The 26,909-nt window shown below is 36.0% G+C and overlaps 1 protein-coding gene across 4 annotated transcripts in view; it reads right to left on the bottom strand.

The window, feature by feature from the left end:
* DLG2 (discs large MAGUK scaffold protein 2) overlaps positions 1-26,909 on the bottom strand; it is a 1,919,888-nt gene that overhangs the window by 1,606,214 nt on the left and 286,765 nt on the right. For all 4 annotated transcript variants that reach the window (XM_057507175.1, XM_057507177.1, XM_057507176.1 and 1 more), the window contains exon 3: positions 460-605. In XM_057507175.1, the coding sequence (XP_057363158.1) occupies positions 460-605 (146 nt within the window). The remainder of the gene's footprint in view (positions 1-459; positions 606-26,909) is intronic.

The following is a 26,909-nucleotide window of genomic DNA, read 5'->3' as shown; positions in this document are numbered from 1 at the left end:
TAAATTGGCGTTCTATCATTTTGTTCCCACACCCCAATGGATCATTTCATTCATTCATACCCTAAGATGTATCACCCTGCTATGAAGATCACAGTCATAGTCTATACTCTCCAATCCCATTATCCATCTCCTTCCCCCATTGCAGCTGAAGCCATGTTCTGAATTCCAGGATGTCTTAGAGGTGAGTTGACTCAAACTATGACAATATCCTTAACAGAAGTTACCTGTATAATGTGAAGAACTTACTTGTATAATGTGAAGAATCAGGTTCTTTCCATGCCCTATTTTGTCTTTTGGCAAAATCTGGATTTTCATATATAAATATTGTATACAGTATGGTGTAACTTCATTTCTATTATAGTTGTTGGCATTTGTTGACAATGATTACTATTATTACCACTATTACTTTATTGGCATAAGTTATAATATAATGTTCTTTCAGAAGTTTCAAAAGCATACCTCTGCAGACTTTTGAAGGTCATTATGGCATGGAGCAAGAAGGGATGTCTTCTCCCATTTCTGTGCAACTTGATTGGCTTCTTCTATCTTCTGCTCACAACTTTTTTGAGAGTTTAGCAATGTCACCTCATAAAATTCTTGAATATCTATGAAGAAAATATAAGGGAAGAATCAATATGTCATGTATCATCTCATAAAAATCTTCTGCATGTTTGTGTGTATGTGTATATGGAAAATTTTGCTGATTAAAAGAACTGCATAAACATATATACCAAAGAAAAATAACAAAAGTAGAGGAAATGCTGAATTTGCATTTTTACCTACATGAGAATTCTTACAGCAGCTCTATTCATAATTGCAAAAACTAGAAGCAACCAAGATAGCCTTCAATTGGTGAATGGATAAACAACTATAGTAAATACATATAGTGGAATATATTCAGCAATAAGAAGGAATGAGGTACCAAGGCATGCAAAAACATGGGTGAATCTTAAATGCATATTGCTAGTTTAAAAATCTAGTCTGGAAAAGCTAATTATTATGTGATTCCAATTATACTATATTTTGAAAGAAGCAAAACTCAAGACAGTAAAATGATCAGTGATTGCTAGAGGTTCTGGGAAAGGAAAGGATTAAATAGGTAAAGTACAGGGTGAAGAAAATATTCTGTAATGGTGCTATAATAGTGGTCAGCTAACATGAAGCATTTGTCAAAACTCATAGAATTTTACAGCACAAAGAGTAAACCTTCAAGTACATTAAATTTTAAAAATCATTTAGGAGATCAGGGAATTCCCAAGATGAAATGCAGACTGTGATAAAATAATCTAACTGTATTACAAATGTAAAAGATCTCACTGAAGGCAATATGAGAGAAAGGTGATGACCTAAAAATGAGTAGAAACTGTAAAACCAAAGACAAAGAAACTGTACAACAGCATCCTACTCTATACTCTAGCTGGTAGGTAAATTTGTTTCCCATAGGGTACAAGTTAACAATTTTGAAACCATTGTACATATTTACCAGAATTAAACAAGTAAACAGATGGTGAATGGTGGGAGTCAGGTTTCTCACTGTTGGAGCTGGAGGTCACAAACAAGTAAGTGGGGCGAGGGGAGGAAGGGTACTAGTATGATCCATGTGATTTGGGGTTAGGTTTGTAGACATCAGTATGAATTCCTGTTTAGCTTAACACAGATACAAATGAATACATAAATATTTACATATATGTACATACATGGATTAGTATATACACATATATTTCCTTACTCTGTATGCTGAAAGAGCACAGAAGTAATGAATCAAACCCCAGTGAGAATGAGCACAAGTGAAACCCAGACTTTGGCCTCTATATAGCATTCTCCACCAAATGGTAAAGGGGAATGAATAAACACTGTGGCACTAGATGAGAATTAGTAGGGAGGAGGGAAGGAGGTAATGTGAAGAGGGGAAGAGGGGAGAGGGAGGGGGGAGGAGGAGAGAGAGAGAATGGGGAGGGGAGAGAGTAGGGGAGGGAGGGAGGGAAGAAGGCAAAAACATGAATAGAAATAAATATGTGTGTTTATTTCCTAGCTCTGTCATATCTCTCTAGGCTGATGGAGCCTAGGAGCAAGGACACTCCAATAACAACAGGCACACCCAGAGCCCAGACCTTGATTTCATAAAATGAGCCAGGGTTTCTAACGGAAATGGTTGATTATAGTACTGGGGCCAGAAATATAACAAGATGAGGCTTGAGGATCTTGTAGTACCAGTGAGAAAATGCTCCCCACTCTCCAAAAAAATCCTTCTACAATGGGGGCATAAAAAAATAACACAAGAGTTACATGAAATAGCAGCCAAAGATGGCCAAAATTGGAGCAATTTGAGCAAACATTTATATATATTATAACCCAAAGTATAAAATAAGTATCTTTGAATCTGCATTAGATAGATAGATCAATGTAAACAGTCAAATCTCCCTTGCTGTAGAATTCCAAAAAAGTTATTTACATACTCCACCGTCAAGGAAGTAGACCATAACTTTCCACCCCTTAAGTGTGGGCTGTGCATATTGAATTTTTTCCAATGAATGTAGTTAGGGGAAAAACAAGAATAAATTTGCTAGTGGTGAAACTTTACAGATACTACCTCAGTTAAGTGATCAGGACTAATATCAACAATGAAAAGTCATGTTGATAGCAGGCAGCCTACAGATATGATGAGAATGACCTTTTACCTCTCTGGTTTTTGACCTAAAAACCCTTAACCGAAATCTAATCATGAGGAAAACACATGAACGCGAGTTGAGGTACAGTCTACAAAATACTTGACCAGTATTCTGCAAAATGTCAAAACCATCAGAAACAAGGGAAATCTGAGAAACTGTCACAGTCTAGAAGAGACCCAGGAGACACAATAAGTGTAATCTGGCACCCTGAATGGGATCCTGGAATAGACAAAAGGACGTTAGCTAAAAACTAAGGAAGTCTGAATAAGGTATGGACTTTACTTCAAACTAATGTATCAGTATTAGTTATTAGTTGCCACAGTAAATGAAAGATGTTCATAATAGGGGAAACAGAGTGTGGGACATACTGGAAATCTTCTGTACTCTCTAACTTTTCCATAAGCATTAAAACTACTCTAAAATAAAAAGGTTATTTTATAATTGTCTCTTTTAAGGCAATCACTGTTAGAAACCTGCCCAAACAACCCCCCCAAAAAATGGATTTCACAAATCCATTTTCAAGTTTAGGATGTAAAAGGGATTTTAAAGTATCCCACAAAGTTAAATTTTGTAACTTTTTAATATATGAAAACGTGTTTTTGAGGACATCTGCTTCTGACACTTTGGCTAAGTGCTCTGCAGATTAACTAGGCACAGGAGAGGATTCATACTTTGAAGCACTACTGATGTTGCAGCAGATGGAGTATGCCTCTAAGAATGACTTTTCATTTATACAAATGCACACAAATGCAACCTGGCAGGTTGGAGTAATGGAAGTGGACAAAAGGGCTGGAGTTGTCCTGAGGGCTGATACTAATGGCAGAATTGCTATCAGTATACTGGACCTTATACTAGAAGTCAAGGTAGGAAGCTAACTCTTGAACTTCCTATTGAGCTAAGATCCTCAAGGACGCTAAAGTAATTCTATGTCGGTGGCTCCCTACTGGCTACTGGCAGCAGCAAAAAAAAAAAAAAAAAAAGATTATTTTCTAGAGGAAATATTAAGGCTGCAGACTCATAAATTAGGATTAAGAAATGAGCTCATAATCAAAGGTAACAAACCTATCAAAAATACATGTCACTATGAATGAAATTTATTAGGAATAATGAACAATGGGTTTACATTCCCAGTTATTTGTTGGTTTGGAATTTTGTGATATAGGATATAGAAGAGCTATGCAAAGTACTAAAAAAAATGGTCACATCACAAAGATGAGCAATAATAAGGATCTAGCAAGAATGTACAGGCAGAATGGGGGAAAATGAATGTAACTTCTAAAAATTAAAAATACAATTTTTAAAAAATAGATTAATATGATGGCTAGATGGGTGGCTTGAAATGACACAAAAAATTAAAATGCTATTGATAGAATCCATGTGGCAGTTATATAGGTGCTCACTGTAATAGTCTTATAATTTGCTATGTTTGAAAAGCTTTCATAATAAAATGTTAGAAAATATGTAATTACTTAAAGTTAAAAGCTTCAGGGATGGGTTAAACAGCAGATTAGACAAAGTGACGTGGAATTAGAAAGTATACCCAAAGAAATTACCCAAAATGTAGCACAACAGAAAATAAAATGGGAAATGGGAAAGCAATATTAAGATATATAAAGGATAGGTAAGAAAGTCCAATACTTTTCTAATATATGTCTCCAAGGGGAAAAATAGAATAACAAGTGATATTTAAAGGGATAATGGATATAAAATACTTATAACTTATGAAAACATGAACTCACAGATCCTGAAAGAGCTTGTATTAAATAAATAAAAATCATGCCTAAGAATAGATACATCATTATGAAATTGCAGAATACCAAAGATAAAGCAAACATCTTAAAAGCAGTCAGTGAAAAGAGTAATTAGACTTCTCAAAAGCAATAATGGAAGCCAGATGACAGAAGAATAACAACTTCAAATTTTTGAGGGAAAATAATGCTATCATAGGATTGTGTTCCTTTGCAAATCATATATATGTGATTCTGAAAAAAATCTGTACCTAGAATAAAGAATTCTCAAAACACAGTAAGAAACTAAACATTCCAAAAGAAAAATGGGCAAAACATTTGAACAGGCATTTCACTGAAGAAAATAGATGTCAAATAAGCACATGAAAAAATATTCAACATAATTAATCATTAGGAAAATGAAAAATTACAACCACAATAAGTCACTACTACATACTTATTTAAATGGCTAAAATTAAAAATACTGATTATACCAAGCATTAAGAGGAATGTGAAGAAACTGGAACTCTCATACACTGATGACAAAAATGGAAAATTGTACAACCACTTTGAAAAACAGTTTGGCAGTTTCTTAGAAAGTTAAAGACAGCTACTGTATGACCCAGCCATTCCTGTACTAGGTATTATCTAAGAGAAAGGAAACATATATGTCTATATGAGAAGTCAAATCTGGAAACAACCTAAATGTTCATCAATACATGAATAAATAAACAATTTGTGGTATATCCATGTAATGGACTACTCAGCAATAAAAAGGAACAAATTATTGATACACACAACATGGATGAATCTCAAAATAATCATGTTGAAGTTAGATAAAAATGAGTGCATGTAGAATAGCCAAAGCAATCCTGAGAAGGAAGAATAAAGCAGGGGGCATCTTGCTCCCCAACTTCAAGCTCTACTACAAAGCCACAGTAATCAAGACAGTTTGGTACTGGCACAAGAACAGACCCTTAGACCAATAGAACAGACTAGAGAGCCCTGATATAAACCCAACCATATATGGTCAATTAATATATGATAAAGGAGCCATGGACATACAGTGGGGAAATAGCAGCCTCTTCAACAGCTGGTGTTGGCAAAACTGGACAGCTACATGCAAGAGAATGAAACTGGATTATTGTCTAACCCCGTACACAAAAGTAAACTAAAAATGGATCAAAGACATGAATGTAAGACATGAAACCATAAAACTCTTAGAAGAAAACATAAGCAAAAATCTCTTGAATATAAACATAAGCAACTTTTTCCTGAACGCATCTCCTTGGGCAAGGGAAACAAAATAAAAAATGAACAAATGGGATTACATCATGCTAAAAAGCTTCTGTACAGCAAAGAACACCATCAGCAGAACAAAAAGGCATCCTACAGTATGGGATGCCCATATCCATTTGTAAATGAATATCCAACAAGGGGTTAACATCCAAAATGTATAAAGAACTCACATGCCTCAACACCCAAAAACTAAATAACCCTATTAAAAAAATGGGCAGAGAATATAAACAGACACTACTCCAAAAAAGAAATTCAGATAGCCAACAGGCACATGAAAAGATGCTCCACTTCACTAATTATCAGGGAAATGCAAATTAAAACCACAATGAGATATCACCTTACACCAGTTAGGATGGCCAACATAGAAAAGACTAGAACAACAAATGATGGTGAGAATGTGGAAAAAGGGGAAATCCCCTACACTGCTGGTGGGAATGTAATCTAGTTCAACCATTGTGGAAAGCAGTATGGAGGTTCCTCAAAAAACTAAAAGTAGAAATACCATTTGACCAGGAACTCCACTCCTAGGAATTTAACAAAAGAAAACAACTTCTCAGATTCAAAAAGACATATGCACCCCTATGTTTACTGCAGCACTATTTACAATAGCCAAGATATAGAAGCAACCTAAGTGTTCATCAGTAGATGAATGGATAAAGAAGAGGTGGTACATATACACAATGGAATACTATTCAGCCATAAGAAAGAAACAAATCCTACCATTTGCCACAACATGGATGGAGCTAGAGGGTATTATGCTCAGTGAAAAAGTCAGGCAGAGAAAGACAAATACCAAATAATTTCCCTCATTTGTGGAGTATAACAACAAAGCAAAAATGAAGGAACAAAATATCAGCAGACTCACAGACTGCAAGAAGGGACTAGTGGTTACCAAAGGGGAGGTGTGGGGAGGGCCGGTGGGGAGCAAGATAGAAGGGGATTGTGGAGTATCATGATTGATGCACATGGTGTGTGGGGGGTCACAGGAAAGACAGTGTAGCTCAGAGAAGACAAACAGGGACTCTGTGTGAATGTACCACATTTTTTTTTCTTGTGAAACCTTCAAAAGAATATATATCAATGATACCTTAATAAAAAGATAAAAATAAAAATAAATGAGTGCATCTAAAACAATACCAGTTACATAAAATTTTAGAAAATGCAAATAAACAAGTGGTTTATATTCAGTGGTTACCTGGGAATGAGTTGGAAGGAGGATTGACAGGAAGGGCGAGTGGGAAGGAATTCCAAGGGGCAAAAAGAAACTTTAAGTGGTGATGAATATGCTCACTATCTTGATTATACTAATATTTTCACTAATGTATATATATGCATTTATATATATGTATATAATTTATATATATAATGTATATATATGCATATATATATATACACATATATCAAACCATATGAAATCATGCACTTCACATATGTGCAGTTTATTATGTATTAATTTTACCTTAATAAAGTGAAAAAACAAGAGGAAAATTGAGAGAATATATTCTAATACCACATAGGCAAAAGAACAGTATTGCGATATGCAAATCAAAAAGAGAAAGACATACTGAATGAAAAAAATGGATAAAAACTATGAACAGGCATTTCACAGTAAGGTAACATATATCACTGGTAAGCCTGGGAAAAGATCCTCAACCTCATTAGTGATAATAAATACAAACTAAGATCATAACCAAATACGATTAACATCAATAATATTGGCAAAAATTATGATATCTGACAATATAGGAATGAAAAAAAAGATATGGATCAATGGTAACTTTTATTTATTCCTGATGAGTATGAACTGCTATTATCACCTTAGAAAACAATCGTCTTATCTTGCAAAATTGAAAGTGTATTTCTCCTATAATATACCATTCTGCTACTCAGAGATAAATTCTTGCATATATGTACCAGGAAACAAACTAAAATGGTCATAGCAGCACAGAAACGTAAGAAACAATCCAGTGTCCATTATAAGAAAAATGAATAGGCAAAATGGCTAGGGATGGATGAAATAGGTGAAGGGGATAAAGAGGTACAAACTTCCAACTGTAAAAGAAATAAGTTACAGGGATAAAAAAGACAGCATAGATAATATTGTTAATAATACTGTTTAAAAAAAGGAAAATAGATAAATGCGTAAGTTCTCAAAATGGAATTTATGTAGCAGTAAAATGAATGAAGTATAGTATCATGAAATGACAGAAATTTCAGAAATATAATGTGGAATGAAAAAAGCGAGTCTCAGTATAAAAATATTTTTGTAAAGTTCAAAAACGTGCAAAACTGAGCTATATATTTTTGGGCATCCCGACATAGATATGTAAAAAACCATTTTAGACCAGAACAAAGCAGCACATGAAAAGATATAATTACCCCAGTGGAAGGGGTAAACAAGAAAATGAGGTAAGAGAGGAACACAGAGGTAAATACAAGTTAACAGTAATAGCCTAGTTCAACATTTAAGTGGTGATTTCAGAAGTATTTATTATATTTTTATGCTCCATATAGTATATATAAATTACATATTTCTTCTATATGTATCATATATCAAAAATATCATATATTTTTAAATGATAAAAATTTAAGCATGCTATAAATATTAAGATTTACAAATAAAAGTTACAAATCCTCAAATTTTATACACAACTACAACTTTATTCTGCCACTAGCAATAAACTGTCTGTAAAGTCATCTTTAGAAAATGTGTAAGAACAGAAGGTAAAAGCCAAACAGATAAAATCCTTCCCAGATTTTTTAATGTAGTACGGGTTGGTAGGGTATTAACTGGGATGACATAAGTCGGAGGAGTAAGGAATAAAAAAGTAAATTCCAAAAACATTATCTGGTCTCAAATATTCATTAAATAAAAAAGAAGAAAAAACTGAATTTCTTAAAAGATTTCTGCAGCTCCATACTCTCTAAAGAGTAATGACTTACGAGTGAAACAGAGTCAAATTTCAAGATTCTTTTTCTTTGCACCAATTTTAAGGATGCAAACACTCCTTCATAAGCAGCATTTGCGAGTAGCCAATTTTTGAAATATTAGGTACATAAATTCTCCAGAAATGGAAGTATATTTACCATATTTGGGTTGATACTTACCAACAAGCTATACTTGGAAACATAATCGATAGCAGTGACTTGATCATGTTTAGAAAAAGCCAGTGGACAATATTTTTATATTAAATTTGAAAATCTGAATTAACTTATAAGCCACCAAACCTGATGAAGTACTCAATGTCTATTTCACTCCTGTGTCTACCTGTTTTCCCTGCCTAAGCAACTTCTAGAGAGGAAGAAGGTAGCCTTAAAGTCAAAGATTACTTAAATTTGAATGTAATTCTGCAACCAATGTCAAATTTTATGTCTGATTAGCCAGCATTATTTTTTAACACCTGACATGTATCTGTTTATCCCTTTCCAAGCATCTGTTTTCTGCACCCTCCTGTATCCAGGCCACACCCTCCCACCCGCACCACTTTCTGTCCCTTCCGGCTGCCAGGGTTCAGGCCCTCACCATCTCTTGCTCACACTCCCTCCTAGGCCCAGATGCTGTTCCCACACATGGAACTGCTTCTGCTTCAGTGCCCAAGTCCAGGACTAGGCCTTGGCAAAAAGAATATTTCAAGTCAGAGATCTAAGTATGAAATGTCATCAGCATAGAAATTATTTTTAGTCTAAAACTGAGTCCAGGTGAGAAGACCTGGGTGAGATAAGAAAGACCAAGCAGCTACCATCAAAAACAAACTATGCCATGTGGGGAACAACGAGGCAGGTGGAAATGTTGCTTCTTCCTCCCAATCCTGCAAAGTATTGCTCAGGTCCATTTAACAGCCACTTCTCATTCTACTTTATCTTAGAAGTAGTTGAACTCCCACCTGTCCTCAATTCAACATTTTACTTCAATAAGTAATTTCCAAGTGCCAGGCAAGGCCCTCAAGAATGAAGACAATTGTCTTAGGTGGCCACGTATTCTCTGCTGTGCAGCATCGTTCTTTACACTTAGTAAGCTCACAATGAAGACTTACTAATTTTAGTTTATTTACATTAACTCTCAGTTCAAAGCTCAAAAAGAAGGAAAGCTTTTGAATAAGGTCAAGTCTCTTCACACTCAGGACTGCAGAAAACCTACATATTATTTGGATTATGTTTCTACGTGACTTGACTACCTGATTTGATCACAACTGCTAGCACTTTCATTTTGCACATTCCTCCCTCAAATGCAAGAGGTTTGGCACCTCTGATGATAAACTGAAAATGATTTCCTCAAACTCTTGAAGACATACACATTTTTTTGAAATAGTTTATAAATTATTGTCACATTTACAGATGAGTGCTTCACAAACTCTGATGCACACATAAATCTGAATTCTCTGGGGATCTTGTTAAAATGCAAATTATGATTAAGGTTGGAAGTGGGGCCTAGATTTCTACATTTCTAACAAGCTCGCAAGTGATATCAAAGGCTTCTGATATACCAGCAACATGGGTCCTAAGAAATAGCAACTCTGGGATTAGAAGGTAAAGCTTCATACTCTGGTTTCCAACATTTCTTGTTGAATTACTACAAATCTCTCTTTCAGAGTGAGAGTGGAGGATAAAATGTGACAGTAAGAGACACAAACTGGAGAGAGAAGAATTCTGCCCATTGACTGAAAAAATAATAACTAGTGAGAATCGTTGATTAAATTGATTCAGATTCAGTTAGCTAGAAACTCAATTGAAAGGAACTATATTTCAGTACTCTGCTTTTAGGACACATTAAAACAGAAAAGATCAACTTCTGTGTGATGTCTGAGACAGTTATTCAGGCCAATCCCTCTCTGTCATTTTAACCTATACTCTGTCGATGGGATCTGGCCTTGGTAATGGGGATTCTGACACATTTAGTTCTTCAGCTGTCAACAGCATGATCAAGGGAATCCATAATAAATAACTGTCTTTTTAAGCACACCCTTAAAAAGTTATATGCTCAACCTATTTCATCTTCTTCCAAGCATAGACAATCTGACATGACATACTTATTTCAGTGATGGTGCTATTTTCTCAAAAAGCCTTACAGATCCTCTTTGAGATAGGCCTTCAAGCATCTGAGGAATTTGTTTTCAATATCCTCAGAAATGGTGAACCTTTTTTCATTTAAGGGATGAAATTTCCTAATTTCATTTCATTTTTTCTTAATGGCCAAAATTCAGTGGAAAGCTGTGAATATGGTGAGTGGAGGAGAAATGGATTTCCTGTTATACAGCTTTAATTAAATTAAGAAAAGTGACTCTTAAATCATAAGACTTTTTTCTTATATGACTCACAAATTGTTCTTCAATTATCTGCTTAAGCAAACCAAAAAGTAACCAGAATACAGAATGTTTAACATATTTACATACCTTTTTTTAAAATCTATTATCTCACAGACTGGAATAAAAGTGACTGGGGAAAGGACCTTTTGCATCCTCCCATCCCAGCCTTCATGCTGCAGGGCTTAACAGGGATGAGACAATCAGCAGGCTGAGACCTCTCCCCACGCCAGCTAGACACCTCTTTGCAGCTAGTTACAGTTGGTACATTTTTGGTTTTGGTGGCTGGCACATATGGCTATAACTCACCAAAGCTGTTTAATCCCAAGAATTCATTGAAATCAGCTAGAGATTCTTGCCTTACGACCTCAGTAAAGAGATAGTCATTTTCATAAGATGTGCCTTCTTTTAAAATATATACCTTATATTTCTTCTCGCATCCCTCTTCCCTGTGGGGTGCCCTACCGCACACCTGATTATGAATTCAGCTGAACAATATTACACATTTCATCTTGTTATATTTTAAGATGTTACAAAGTAAAGTCCCATTGTTCCACTATCTTTTCCTGAACAGTTGGTTCTGTTTGGGGAGCCAGATAAATGCTCACATCCAATTTCCTTACACCGCATCCAGATCCTATACTTTCTCTTTGGCAAGGCGAAAAAATATCATTGCCCTAGTCCGTTTGAGTCCAAGGGTACTAGACACTGAAGCATAGAAGCAGAACTCCAAGTAAAGGCTTTATCAGTATAGGAAGGGTCCTAATCTTAGGCCTGCAGACAGACAAGTTTCTTTAAGGATATTACATGGGACTAGAATAATGAAGTTGAATATGAGGAGCGAGCTAAAGTCAACTGTAGACAAACAGAAAATATAAGTTAAATTTCACAACCAAGAGTAGAGAGTGAAAGCAAAGTCAGCGGTAGGTACAAATCAGGTCCCGAGTTAGGGAACAAAAGAGGCCAAACCAAAGCGGGTTAGGGGCAAAACCGAGTCCAGAGACAGATACATGATCAAACCCAGCAGGTACTGAAGAGGCAAGACTAGAGAATGAGGAAAACTTACACACAAAAGTTTCAAGCCAATTTGCACCATGTTCTGACATGATTGGGCTGCTTCTGTGTCTGGGGAAAGCACAAACAGGAAAGAAGGAGGGAAGGGAGAGAGAGGGAGGGAAGGAGAAAGAAGGGATGAAGGAAAGCAGGGGTGAGGGAGAGAATTCTAGATTCAAAACACTTTCTTTACTAAAATGAACTGAGGCTTTTTGGAGAAAGGCTCACTCCAGGGCTAGAGCAGGGAAAGTGTAAGATGAACCTGGGACATTCTGTCTCACCAGAAAGTAAGGAAGTACTGAAAAATCATGGGATCACATAAAAGGATACGAAAGCCAACTAGAAGGGGCTCCTACTAACCAAACCTGGAGCAATTTTAACATTAAAATAAATTAAGAATAGTAATAGATTACAATCTATTGGATAAAGAATCTGTGAGTCCATTCTACCATAAATAAATAAATGAGTAAATGTAAGAGAAGGGAAAGCTCTTCCTTACAGTAGAATTCCAGCTGATAAAGAAGAAATGAAGGAATTAGAAAATTATCAATGGATGCTGCAACTAATGGGTAAAAATTTGACGTGGAACATAATGTTACGTAGTTTCATAGCCTGTCCTCACAAATTAGAATGACCTGCCACTAAAACCCTCCTGTTACCATGCACCAAGACAGGCATAACATCATTCCAAAAATGCATAAACTGAATCTAATCATGAGGAAACATCAGATAAAACCAAATTGTAGAACATTCTACAAACTACCTGGCCTATAATCTTCAAAAATGTCTAGGTCAAAAAAAACCACAAACAAACAAATGTTGAAATAAAAGAAAAAAAAGGCTGATAAAGTACTGCAGATTAAAGAGGACTAAAGAGACTTGACAACTAATGTCCTGTGTGATACTGGATGGAACCTGGACTGGAGAAACAACACTATGAAGACATTTTGGAAGCAAGTGAAAAAAAAAATGCTAATGGAAGCATATAAATTTTAATAGAAATGCAGTAAGCAGTACATAAAGCAGTACACAGTGGGTTTTTTTTTTTTTTTGCCTCAAAAAGGTTCTTAAAAATACAACCATTAAGACAAATCTTAATTCAAAATATTCAAAATACCTCTTTGATGAATATGTGTGATACTTAAGTGGCTGAAAAAGCAGGCACTAAATAAACTCAAGATATTGTTAATGCAAATGAGCTACCTTTTATCAGCACTTACACTTCAAACTACCACCAGGTGTGTGTCTTATTCTGTATCTAGGAGATAATTAACCTTCAATGTCACACCACTCATCCAAGATACAGGAATGTTTTCCTTTTTATCTCACAAAGATTTACCACGTAAACTCTACAAATCTTGGAAAGGTGAGTAAATGTAAGTAAACTTGTATTATCCTAGTTCTAAATTCTGTATTCCTGGATGTGCCCTCCCCCCATCGAAAAAAAACCCAAGTATTTTCCAGTCTGTGACTAGGTGTTGATATTGCTCATTGAGAGAGGGAAGGAGAAAAGAAATCAGCATTTGGCATTTACCCACCATATATGTTAGGCAATCATACTTTGAAAACATTGTTTATTTCACTTAGTCATTACCACAACATTATGAGGCTTTATTATTGCACTGATTTTAGAGAAAGAGAAACTGAGACTTGCTCAAGGCCACCAGGCTATGCAGGCAACACCAGGCAAGGCCAGGATGTTAATTCATGTTTGACACAAAAGCATACACTCCTTTTGTTAAACGTGTTACAGTAATATGCCTAATGGAACTTCAGGGGTTAACCGAATGGTATCAATGCTAAAAACAAGCATATCTCATTGTAAATGCATGACTAGAATATCATTTAGGAAATTCTTCAGATCACCAGATGGAAGGAAAATCAAATCTAAGGAACTCTTTCAAAAACTTCCCAAGGCCTGTTACCAAGAATACTTTAACTAATCTCAACTGCACAGTGCTTAGCAATAGCGATTTTGTTTCTCTCTCCATCAGCAAAAACTTAAACAGAATGAGAGTTTGGGCTCCAGGGACCATATCTTCCTAGCTGATGAATGCCAAGGGGAGGCAAGGATGCTTCTGTATAAAGGTAGCTAGAGACTGTCAGCATAATTAAGTTTGGATACAATTAATGTTAAAAAGAAGTGGCTACAGATGACTTTATTGGTATCAACAGCTTCTCAGGTTTGCTTTTCATATGACATAAACACAGGGTATTCAATAAATATTAGCTATGCCATAATATTGTAACAACTTTTTCCTGTGGAATTGGAGCTAACTTTAACAGAATAAGAAGAGAAAAAGAGGGCAAGATAGATATGAAATAAGAAACCATACTGTGAGGAACTTTACTGTCATGCACATTTAATGGTGATCTTATGCAATTTTATAATCAATCCAATCAAACTCAGATGAGGCCAAAATAGCATTCACTCCCCAGCAAGAAGTTATCCGTAGAGACATATGTGAAAGAGGAAAATAAAATTCTGTCTCTCATAAGCAAAAAACAGTGTCTCTCTTGTCTCACCAAATCTGGTACAGAGGGACTCTTCCTACAACTTGCCAAAATATTTTTTTGTTTTGTTTGGACTTTACTTTTTTCTTTACTTTTTTTTCCATATTTTGGGCACATAGTTCTGAAACATAAGACAAGACTGGATAGACCTTTATTCATAGATACCAAAAGTTTACCCCTTCTTATGCATAACATGAGGTGAACGGTGTTTCTTTGGCAGATTAAACACCTAACATAACTACCACTTGAGAAAAGTGTCACATTCCACTCCTCCAAGAGGACTGATTTAAATGGCAGTCTGTAATCACTTCATCTGGAATTGGTCCAAGAAGTGACAGCTGATGGTTAATCTCAAAAAGATCATTGCTCTTCAGCACCAGTGTACCAATTTATCTGAAAGATCAATTGTAGATTATAAAAATTATTGAAAATTCTCCTACAAAATTTAACATAACATTTCATTACAACATAATTTTCATTTTATGTATATAACTGCACTATTGTACATAAGTGATATGATTATACTATAATTTATTATAGTGCATAAATTATATTAATGATATAAAGCTAGTTATATGCATGTCATTATAGCACAGGTATAATCATATCCATTATATTATATTAAGCTTATGATCTACTATGGTAAGTGATCTTAATATACTGCTTAAATAAAATTGTAGAAAAATAAAGTCTCCAGGCCCCTAACTTGTCACTCCCCTTTCTTCTAAGATACCTAAAAGGTTTGAATAAGAAACCATTATATATTCAACTGTAAAAGTACAGGTTAGAAAATTTTAGTTTACTTTTATATTGGCTAAAGTATACTGCCTTGCCTTTTGCTCTGAAATGAGAATGAAAAGCTAGTCTTTAGTGGCTGATTTTTATGGTACAAGAACTAACCAATCCATTACAGTCCACAAGCATGACAGAAAGCTTTGTTGTTCTCTCTTAGACTATGCAATATTGTGTGATAATCTTGAAAACAGCTGGAAAGCCACACCAGACCCCATAATCTAACCAACCTACTCCCCAACAAGGAAAACTTCATGCTAATATCTCCACTCACAATCTTTGGGAAAGAGTAATATCTACTCTTGCTTTATTGAAAAATACATCTATGAGCCCTCTTCCTATTTTTTAGTTCCTCTTCTCATTCCTTCCCTCCTTTCCCCTTCCTTTCCATTCCATTCCTGGATAATTCAGTCCCAAAGCCATTAGGTAAAGCAGAGCAAAGTCTATTCTGGTAGTGGAGGAGGTCAACTAAAGTGCTATAGTGGCCCAGAGCAAGGTGTCAGGGCACAAGAAAGGTGGAAAGGGTATGTACAAATGAAGACAGTCAGAGAAGAGGTACAGAGACTGGCAGACTGAGGGAAGGGTTCTCATAGAGAGGTAGCTTGATGTGAGTTGTTGAAACCAAAACAGGTTGATGAGGGCCAAACAGGTTAGGTATTCTTGGAGCATGGGGTCAACGCCTGACCACCATTAGGAGGGTGTCCATGCTGAGGCAAGGGCCTGGAGGGCTGTGTCACTGCTGAGTAGGGTGAGGAGGTCATCTGTGCAGAGGGGTGGTCTAGTGAGGGCTCTCAGACCCTTAGCTTCATGACCCATCTGTGGCAGTGATGATGGAAGACTGGTGCATAGAGGGAGATTGATCAAATAAGTACATAAAATAAGGATAATAAGAGTCTATCAGAAAAGGGAATCAAAATATGGAAATGGTGAAAACTACAATGAACCATGTGATATTGTATTAGAACTGGAGGCATAAGCATGAGCTCATGATTTTCAGGAGACATAGACATTAATATAGATAAAAATTTGTATGTGTATAAACACACACAAAAAGGAAAAGAGTAACTTCACAGTGGAGAAGTCTAGAACCTGGAACACAACCTCAATCAAGTGTTCAAAGTAAACATCATCAGTAAATGGAACAAATAGAGTCCTGTATCACCTGATAAGGTGAAATGAAAAGAACACAGCCTTGCTTTGGTGATATTCCTTATTTTCAGAAATATCAAAGTCACACAAAACAAAAGTTGAGGAATTAAGGAAACTAAAAAGACATGACAACTAAAGGCAGCTTGTGAGTATAAACTAAATTCTTTGCTATAACATACATTTTGTTGGTACATTTGTTAAGTTTCTGATTTTGATGGTTACATTGCAGTTATATAGAATATCCTTGTTCCCAGGAAAGATGTACTAATGCATTAGGAGATGAACAACAGGTTGCACTTAATTCTCAAATGATTTTGTACTTTATCTTCAAGTTTGAGATTGTTTCTAAGTTGTTTTTTTTTAATTCCTTAAAAATAAAGATTAAAAATTATTTCAAAAGAAGGAAAATTACTTCTAGGAGATAGATGTAAATTTTTCCTGGTTGTCTAGATGAGGACCCCTTACCCAATTTTTCAACTTCAGTAGTCTATTTTTGTGATAGTAACAAGTACCATTTATCTTTGACATAACAAGTGAAGCACTGTGCGTAAATTATCTTATTTACTATCCCAACAATCCTATGAGAGAGGCAGTATTATTTTACCCACTTAGAAAGTTGAAAACTCAGGAAGAGAGCGGTTAAGAAGTTTGCTCCATTTGCTTTGTTCAGATCAGGATAGGCACCACAGATGCCTAACTCCAAAGCCTGGGGTCTTAACTATTACAAACTGTCTTTTTATGTCCGGAGTAATTGTCAAATTTTCTTTGCTTTGCTTTGGGTTTACAGGGATTTTGTTTGTTTTGTTTTCTTTTTCATCTAGAATGTTTTATGGACCATGACTCAGCAGTTCCACCTCAAAGATTCTTTCTCCCTGAAGCCTCTTTCACCAGAAGTCATTTCTTCCTTCCTCCCCTTTATTACCTTTGCATTTTGCAGTTATCTTTTGATTCTCATAGCTCTGTGCCACTGGTATATGTTTTATCTCTTTACATATAAGCTTCTCAAAGTTAAAAGCCAACACATTCTACTTTCTTATCCCTTATAAACAGTGGTTATCTAATCTTATCATGCACCAAAATCACCTGATGAGCTGATTTAAATTAAAAGATTACTGAGCCACAGCAGCCAGGTTTCTGATTCCCTAGGTCTGGGATGGGGCCCAAAATTTGCTTTCCTGATAAATGTCCATGTACTGTTTCCATTTCCAATGCAATACCACATAGTTCATTGAAATTTTCTCCACTCCAAATTGATTCCCTTTTCCAACAGATTCTCATTACCCTTATTTTATTTACTTATTTAATCAATCTCTCTGTATATAACCAATCTTTCAGGGGTTACACTTTAGTAACCATTGCAGTATAGAGCTTACCAGTTAGCTCTACGTCTTGCCAACATAGCTATATAGTGTTTCAGGATTTACAAAACTGTAATATATAATCCTTTAATATAATATACCTAAAGAGGAATATGTCTATGCTACAGTTGGCCCATCTCTTCCACCTTTCATTCATTCACTTATTTATTCCATAAATACTTATTAAGCATGTATTCATGCACCTGGTACTGGACATATAATAGCAAAAAGACATTGGTCTCTGCCCTGATAAAAACTAACAGTCTAGCAGAAAAAAAAGGCATTAAACAAGTGAGATCAAACAAATTTCCCTACCTTCACCTCTATTTCCCTTCTATTTTCATTTTTTAGGGCAGAGAAAGAAATGCTTATTAGCATGGTAATGCATTGAAATTATGCTGTAATAGGTTGGTCCGAGAAAGATTTGCTTGTTGTGTAGATTTTTCACTCTTAAGTATGTGAAGGGCCTACACTAATTTTCAAAGATGAGCAGACCTGAAAATATGGCACTGACATATTTTGAAGAAGTCCTGCCACTTCCTCAGGGGACAATAGATGACATTACTGAAGAAGAAGCTAAACAGGCAGTATAAAAGAAGAAAGAAATAGGAAGACTATGGGGATCCCTTAGGCTCATCAGGGGAGGACTCTGTATAAACAGATAGATGGGAAAGGAAAACAAGGATTTTGCAGCATCCTTGAAGATCCGTGAATATTCATATTGTCCAGAAGTAAAATTTTCCTTCTGGATAAATTATGGATATATGTAATGGTTTGATTAGTGTCATAAATGTCAGGCTAGAAAAAGTATAGAGTACAAGAAGAATACATGGCAGACAGCCTATTCTAGGCAGTTTGACATCCAAAGAAGGGAGAACTTTCAACTGAGACTTAAGAATTAGTAGGAATCTTCAGGCATGGGATTTGGGGACAGGGAAGTAGAAAGGATGGAGAATGTACAAAAACCTGAGGAAGGCGAAAGCATGGCAAAGATTTTAAGGAAATACAATAGAGTAGGAGAGTGGTAGGAGATGAGATTGGAAATGCAGGCAAGGACACTGTTGTATTCTGTAGTTAATTTTTAGGATCTTGAGACCAGAGATTATGTCACTAAATTTTGTATCATAATTGCCAGGAGAAGATAGTATATGTTCAATAAACGTGGAATTAGATGAATGGCTGTATACCTGCATCAATGAATGAGTGAGCAGAGTATATATGGAACAGAGGATGGAGGCATAAAATTGCATGGTATGATCCAGAAACAAAATGTCAAATGAACCCATATAAAAAAGAAAAGATGCGTATGAGTCTGAATAAGCAGTGCTAGAACTGTGAGGGGAGCTGCGAATTGTCCTATTAACTCCTCAATATACAGATGAAGAAATTCTGTGAATTAAGGTGACTTCTCTAAGATCACAAAGCTAGTAGTGACTAAACCAGGACTTGAATCTCCTGATTCCCAAAGAGGCTTTCCACTATACTCATACTTGCAATTGTTCTGTACCTACAAGCATAAGAATAAGCCTGTAACAGTCACAATGCAAGCAGATGCCAAGCGCATCACATCCTAAGGGATGCATAACAACTAGCAGCTGCCACAACTTTTCCAATTGGAGCTTTAAGGCTTAGCTTTGGAGATTCAAGATAAACACCATCCTACCTTGTCATCAAATTGACTTATTTAAAGTTTTTCTTTTAAATCACTATTCCTTGTCTACTTTTAGCCTGAAAGAATACAAATGGTATATTGGAAACACAGCACAAAATGATCTTGCAAGCACTTGAGGTCACACTGTCATGGAAGAAATTTCTCCAAGAAAGTGCATATCTACCTATAATACACAGGAGGTTAGAGTCAATACAATTCTGAAAGGCTCACTCCATATTCTGTTCCTCTTTACGTAATTATTGTTTGTCAGAAACTTGGACAGACTCTAATCATATATCACAAATATAGGCTTTGCCCTGAGTGACCTCTATTTAGTCTATTGCTTTATTTCCAAGCTTCTTTTCCTCTGATGCCCAAATTCACTAATACTATTACCTAAACCAGAAATATATATTTGACTCATTTGAGCATCATATTAGTTATGAATCAAAGTATTACAATTTAGCACTTTTTTTCTGTATTCCCTGTACTGGTCCAGAAACATGGTAAGTAAGAGATACACTTCCTCTTTTAGGAAGCAACTGCCAGGCTTACATTCCCCTTCTGAGGGAATGTCCTATACATAAGCTATCCCGGTCTGCCTGATGATTGCTGAGAACCTGGCCCAAGATCAGTCAATTGTAAGACTGGCCAGTAGGCTATGAATTAACCTGGTATAGAACAATGACTCACAAAGGTGGTGATAGGATCTAAACCTATCAGATCCTTTTACTTGAGAAGTTTAAAAAACAAGAAAGCAGACAAAGTAAGTTAATATAATGGTAGGAGGAACAACAGCCAAAACAGAGGGCTTCATTTAGCATAGTGGTAGAGATAGACTTGAGAGCATTGTTGCTGAGGGTATGGCAGGATAACTTAGTAGTTACTAACAACAACAATAAAGGCTTACATTTATTGAGCCCTCACTATGTTCTAGACATGAGAAGACATTCACATGCATCATTCCATGTCTACTTCACAACTACCTATGAGGGAGTTTACCTTATCTCCTCTATTTCATTGATGAGAAAATGAAGGCAGAGAAAAATTAAGGAAGTACACAAAGTCACTCCTTTGGTAGGGATTCAAACTCAGATTTGTTTGATTCTAGAATCTCTGCTCTTAATCAGTACCCTGACTTAGAGTTTGTTTTATATCTGGAATGACATTTCAGACTTCATACAGTATTTGATATCACTGTTTTCTTTATGTACACCTGAATTTGTACAACAAATCCTCATTACTTAAGGAAAACAGGACATCAGAAACATGGAACTCTGGACCTAAAAAGTATGCTCAGAGTTGATTTTGGAGTATCAAAGCCTAAAGTTATGTTTTCCAACATTTGAATGTTTCCCACTCAGATTTATATTAATCACATCTCTGACCTCTTACTTGACATCAGTTTCACCATTATTCTTTCTTTTGTCCATGAGAAATGTTGGTAATAATAGAGGAAGGAGAGAAGAGTATTAAAATATGGGGACATATATATGAATATCTTGGTCTGTGCAATTCAATATTTATTGAGTATAATCCCTATGCATGCAAATGTACAAATACTCATGTGTGTCCCCCTATCTAGCCATCTGCTTATTCCATATTATGCAGGTTGATACAGAAGTCACAATGCACAACAGAGGAACATCTATCTATATACATATATATATATATATAAAGCAAATACTAACAGACCTAACAACAGAAATTGACAGTAATACAATAGTAGTAGGGCACTTCAACAACCCACTTAAGTCAATAGCTAGATCATCCAGGCAGAAGATCAATAAGGAAATAATGGCGTTGAACAATACATTAAACCAGGTGGACTTAACAGGTACACATACAGAATATTCCACTCCAAAAGGCAGAATACACATTCTACTTAAATGTACATTCTGTTCAAGTGCCCTAAGATAGATCACATGTTAGGTCACAAAATAAGCCTCAATAAATTTAAGAAGAACTGAAATTGCTCCACATTTTCTGACCATAAGAGTATGAAACAAGAAATAGATGAAGAGAAAAAAATTGGAATAAACACTGAGGCTAAACAACATGCTTCTAAATAATCAATGGATCAATTAACAAATCAAAGATGAAAGCAAAAATACATGGGAACAAATGAAACAGAACACAACAGTTTAAAATCTATGGGATGCAACAAAAGCAGTTCTAACAGGGACATTCATAGCAATACAGGCCTACATCAGAAACAAGAACAATATCAAATATACAATCTAACCTTACAACTAAAGGAACTACAAAAAGAACAAGCAAAGCCAAAGTCAGTAAAAGGTGGGACATAATAAAAATCACAGCAGAAATAATGGAATAGAGAAAATGAAAATGATTTTAAAAATTATATGCCAATAAATTGGAAAACCTAGAAGAAATGGAGAGATTCCTAGAAACATACAATCTTCCATGACTAACCCATGAAGAAGCAGAAAATCTTAACAGACCAAACTGAACAAAATTGAACTAGTAATAAAAAAATTTCCAACAGACAAAAATCCATGACTATTTGGCTTCATAGGTGAATTCTACTATATATTTGAAGAGCTAATACCTATCCTTAAAGTTTCCTAAAAAATAGAAAAGGAATACTTCCAAACTCATTCTACAAGGCCAGCATTACTCTAATACTAAAACCAGACAAAAAAAAGGAAACTACAGACTTAATCCCCTTGATGAACATAAGTACAAAAATCCTCTTCAAAAATACATTAAATAGATAATTTTTCACAACCAAGTGTGATTTATTCCAGGGATTTAAGAATGCTTTAATATCTGTAAATCATAATATAATACACAACACTGACAAAAAGAAGTATAAAAACCACATGATCATCTCAATAGATGTTGAAAAAGCACTTGACAAAATTCAACATCCATTCATGATAAAACTCTCAACACTGTGGCTATAGAGGGAATATACCTCAAAATAATAAATGCCATTTATGACAAACCCACAGCCAACAGCATATTCAGTGGTAAAAAGCTGAAAGCTTTTCCTCTAGGATCAAGAACAAGATAAGGATGCCCATGCTCACCACTTTTATTCAACATAGTACTGGAGGTCCTAGCCACAGCAACCAGACAAGAAAAGGACATAAAAGGCCATCAAATCAGTAGGGAAGAAATAAAAGGGTTTTTATTTATCAATATTTTATTTTATTTTATTTTACCTTATTATTATGTCACTACTTGCAGAAGACATAATACTATATATAGAAAACCCTAATGACTCCAAAAAGCTATTAAAACTCATAAATGGATTCAGTAAAGTTGCAGGATATAAAATCAATACATAGAAATCTGTTGCATTTCTATATACTAATAATGAACTAGCACAAATAAAAATCAAGAAAACAATCCCTTTTACAATTACATCAAAAAGAATTAATATCTAGGAATAAATCTAATGAAGGAGGTGAAAGACCTATACCCTGAAAACCATAAGACACTGATGAAAGAAATTGAAGAAGACACAAATAAATGGAAAGCTATTCCATGCTCACGGATAGGAAGAATTAATATTGTCATAGTAATACTTCCCATAGTAATCTGCAGATTCAATGCAATCCCTATCAAAATACCTATGGAATATTTCACTGAACTAAAGCAAATAATCCTAAAATTTGTATGGAATCACAAAAGACTCTGAATAGCCAAAGTGATATGAGTAAAAAAGAACAAAGCTAGTGCCACAAGCCCTGGTTTAAGCTATAGTGATCAAAACAGTATGGTACTAACAAAAGAACAGATACATGGATCAATGGAATAGAATAGAGAGCACAGAAATAAACCCACACTTACATGGTCAATTAATATATAACAAAGATACAAAATACACAATGGAGAAGAAACAGTATTTTAAATAAATGATTTTGGGAATTCTGGACAGCTACACATAAGAGAATGAAACTGGATCATAGTACAACCATACACAAACATAAACTCAAAATGGATTAAAGATCTAAATCTAAAACCTGAAATCATAAAAGTCCTAGAAGAAAACATAGGGAATAAACTCTTGAACATCAGCATTAGTAATTTTTTTCTGGACAAATCTCCCCAGGCAAGGAAAACAAAAGCAAAAATAAACAAGTAGGATTACTTTAAACTAAAAAGCTTTTGCACAGCAAAGGAAACCATCAACCCAATGAAAAGGAGACCTACTGTATGGGAAAATATATTTGCAAATGATAGGGAAAATGTTTCAGGCAATTAAATAATAAAAATGTTATTATTTTTTAAAAGCTACAATGCAGCACAACAATATTTTATGTTTGTTTCTCTCAATTTCTGTAACTTCTGTCACTGCACTGCAATGCTTTACAGTTGATAGAATAATCAGAAATTACATATGGATATATACAGCATGGGGTATTGAAAAGACACAAATATCTGAGTTTAGTCTCAAATGCAATGAACTGGCTATCTTGCCTTACAAAGATCATATTATCTCTCTGACTCCAGTTTCCTCACCTGTAAAACTGAATAATTGGACAAGATAAAAATCCAATACACATTTAATTATGAAGTTTGCTGTTTGGTTTTCATTTGCTTTTGTTTACAAAAAGGTAAAATTAATTGCCACTCCTCAACCAGACAGAAGCAAGTATATCATCTAAGTATATACTGGTCAGTTTTCCAGGACTTCATAAAATGATATACAAACTAATTTATTCATGGTTTGCAAAAATAATTTTTTGTGGCGGGTTGGGATCAGACCCTTTTATCAAACAAAGTGTTAGAGAAACCAAGGTATAGAGAGAGAGGAAAGAAGGAAGGGAGGGAGGGACAAGAGGACATAGGAAAAAAGCTCTGTTGAAGAGAGGATGAAAGAAGCCTGGTCTTCAGATTTTTTGAATCCTACTTTATAGAAACTTAGTTAAAAAACTATGGCAAACCAGAGAGCAGAGCCCAATTAGTCAAGTCAAATGCTACTGTTGTTCATCCACCATGTGTAGAGCAATAATACAAGGTGAAGACAAGTAGAAGACATATCCTCTATTCTCAAATTGCTTGCAGTTTCCATAAAGAGATTAGGCATAAATTTGGGAATTAACTTAAGAAAACCAGAAAGCAAAACAAATCTGGGCAAAGAAGGTAAATCTAGGTTCTGAGGAAAAGCACATGAGAGAATGACTCAAGGTCCAAGAATGTTACTTAACACAACTCAGTATAATAAAAATACTTAGTACATAACACTTATTGAGCAAAACAGGATAATAAAGCAGCCAAAAGATCTGGCAACATGGAGATCATTGCTAACCTGAACAGCAGCATCAGTGGAGTGTTGAAGATGGAAATGATTTGCTTATATCCCTATAGCATTTATTCAATATGTAAGCATTTTATTTCCATAATTGTTAATTTATTGTCAGTCTTCTCCCTATTAGAATGTAAGCTCTATTATATAGAAGATAAGACCTTGCCAGTCACATTGACTTCTGTATGTCCAGAGTCTAAATAGTACCTAGAACTATAGGTTCTCAGTAAATATTTGTTGAATGACCAGGTAGTGACCATGTATTATGCTAGGCATCAGGAGGTGGAGCAGGAATTACAAAATGAGTATCATATGGTTTCTTTATTTAAGAATGTAAAATCTCGGAGAGGCGGAGCCAACATGGCAGCGTGAGTAGGACAGTGGGAATCTCCTCCCAAAAACATATATACTTTTGAAAATACAACAAACACAACTAGCCCTAAAAGAGAGACCAGAAGACGCAGGACAGTGGCCAGACTGCAGCTACACCAGCGAGAACCCAGCGACTGGTGAAAGGGGTAAGATACAAGCCCCGGCCCGGCGAGACCCGAGCGCCCCTCCCCACAGCTCCCGGCGGGAGAAGAGCAGGCAGAGCGGAAGGGAGACGGAGCCCAGGGCTGCCGAACACCCAGCCCCAGCCATCCAGGCCAGAGCGCAGACACAGTACGTGCCCAGGGGGCCCTGGATACTGGGGGAACAGGGAGTAAGACCTCTGAGCGGGTGCTGAAGCTGATGCCCCTGAGACAAAGAAAAGCGGGGGCTTTTTGAAAGTCTTAAAGGGACAGGGACTTAACAGCTTGACGGAAACAACCCAGGTCAGAGTACAGCAGCTGGAAATTACAGGGAAAACCGGGTGCACTAACCCCCTGGGCAACAGCTCTGAGACCCCTCACGGAGGCAAACAGTCAAGCAGCCCCCCCATCCATTACCCCACAGGGCGCTGCGAAAGCAGAGAAGCAGCCTGAGACAAATTCCGCCCACAGAAAGGGAAATTTCTCCCTTCCGGCCAGGCAAGACACAAAGACCCACTCTGCACGCAATTACCCAACACAAGCCACTAGGGGTCGCAGTTGTCCCAGTAAAGAAAGGCCAGTAGCAAGTGAAAATTTTGGCCCTCCCAGCTGACAGTCAATAGCACCTGTCAACATGAAAAGGCAAAAAAATATGATCCAGACAAGACTAACCCAGACAGCTTCAGCATCTGCTACATCTTCCCCTGAGAAGGAATCTGGGGAGATAGATTTAGCCAGTCTACCTGAAAAAGAATTCAAAACAAAAGTCATAACCATGCTGATGGACTTGCAGAGAAATATGCAAGAACTAAGGAAGGAGAATTCAGAAATAAAACAAGCTCTGGAAGGACTTCAAAACAGAATGGACGAGATGCAAGAGACCATTAATGGACTAGAAAACAGAGAACAGGAACGCAGAGAAGCTGATGCAGAGAGAGATAAAAGGATCTCCAGGAATGAAAGAATTTTAAGAGAGCTGAGTGATCAATCTAAAAGGAATAATATAAGAATCATAGGCATTCCAGAAGAAGTAGAGAGAGAAAAGGGGATAGAAAATGTCTTTGAAGAAATAATTGCTGAAAATTTCCCCAAACTAGGGGAAGAAATGGCCTCTCAGACCACAGAGGTACACAGAACTCCCATGACAAGGGATCCAAGGAGGGCAACACCAAGACACATAATAATTAAAATGGCAAAGATCAAAGACAAGGACAAAGTATTACAGGCAGCCAGAGACAAAAAAAAGGTTACCTACAAAGGAAAACCCATCAGGCTATCATCAGACTTCTCAACAGAAACCCTACAGGCCAGAAGAGAATGGCATGATATACTTAATGCAATGAAACAGAAGGGCCTTGAACCAAGACTACTGTATCCAGCACGAATATCATTTAAATATGAAGGAGGGATTAAACAATTCCCAGACAAGCAAAAGTTGAGGGAATTTGCCTCCCACAAACCACCTCTACAGGGCATCCTACAGGGACTGCTCTAGATGGGAGCACTCCTAAAAAGAGCACACAACAAAACACCCAACATATGAAGAAGGGAGGAGGAGGAATAAGAAGGGAGAGAAATAAAGAATCATCAGATTGTGTTTATAA

The sequence above is a fragment of the Manis pentadactyla genome, chromosome 9 (assembly GCF_030020395.1).
Source record: "Manis pentadactyla isolate mManPen7 chromosome 9, mManPen7.hap1, whole genome shotgun sequence".
Classification (NCBI taxonomy): Eukaryota; Metazoa; Chordata; class Mammalia; order Pholidota; family Manidae; genus Manis; species Manis pentadactyla.
The sequence above is the reverse complement of the archived record's forward strand: the minus strand, read 5'-3'. Positions and strand labels throughout refer to the sequence as shown.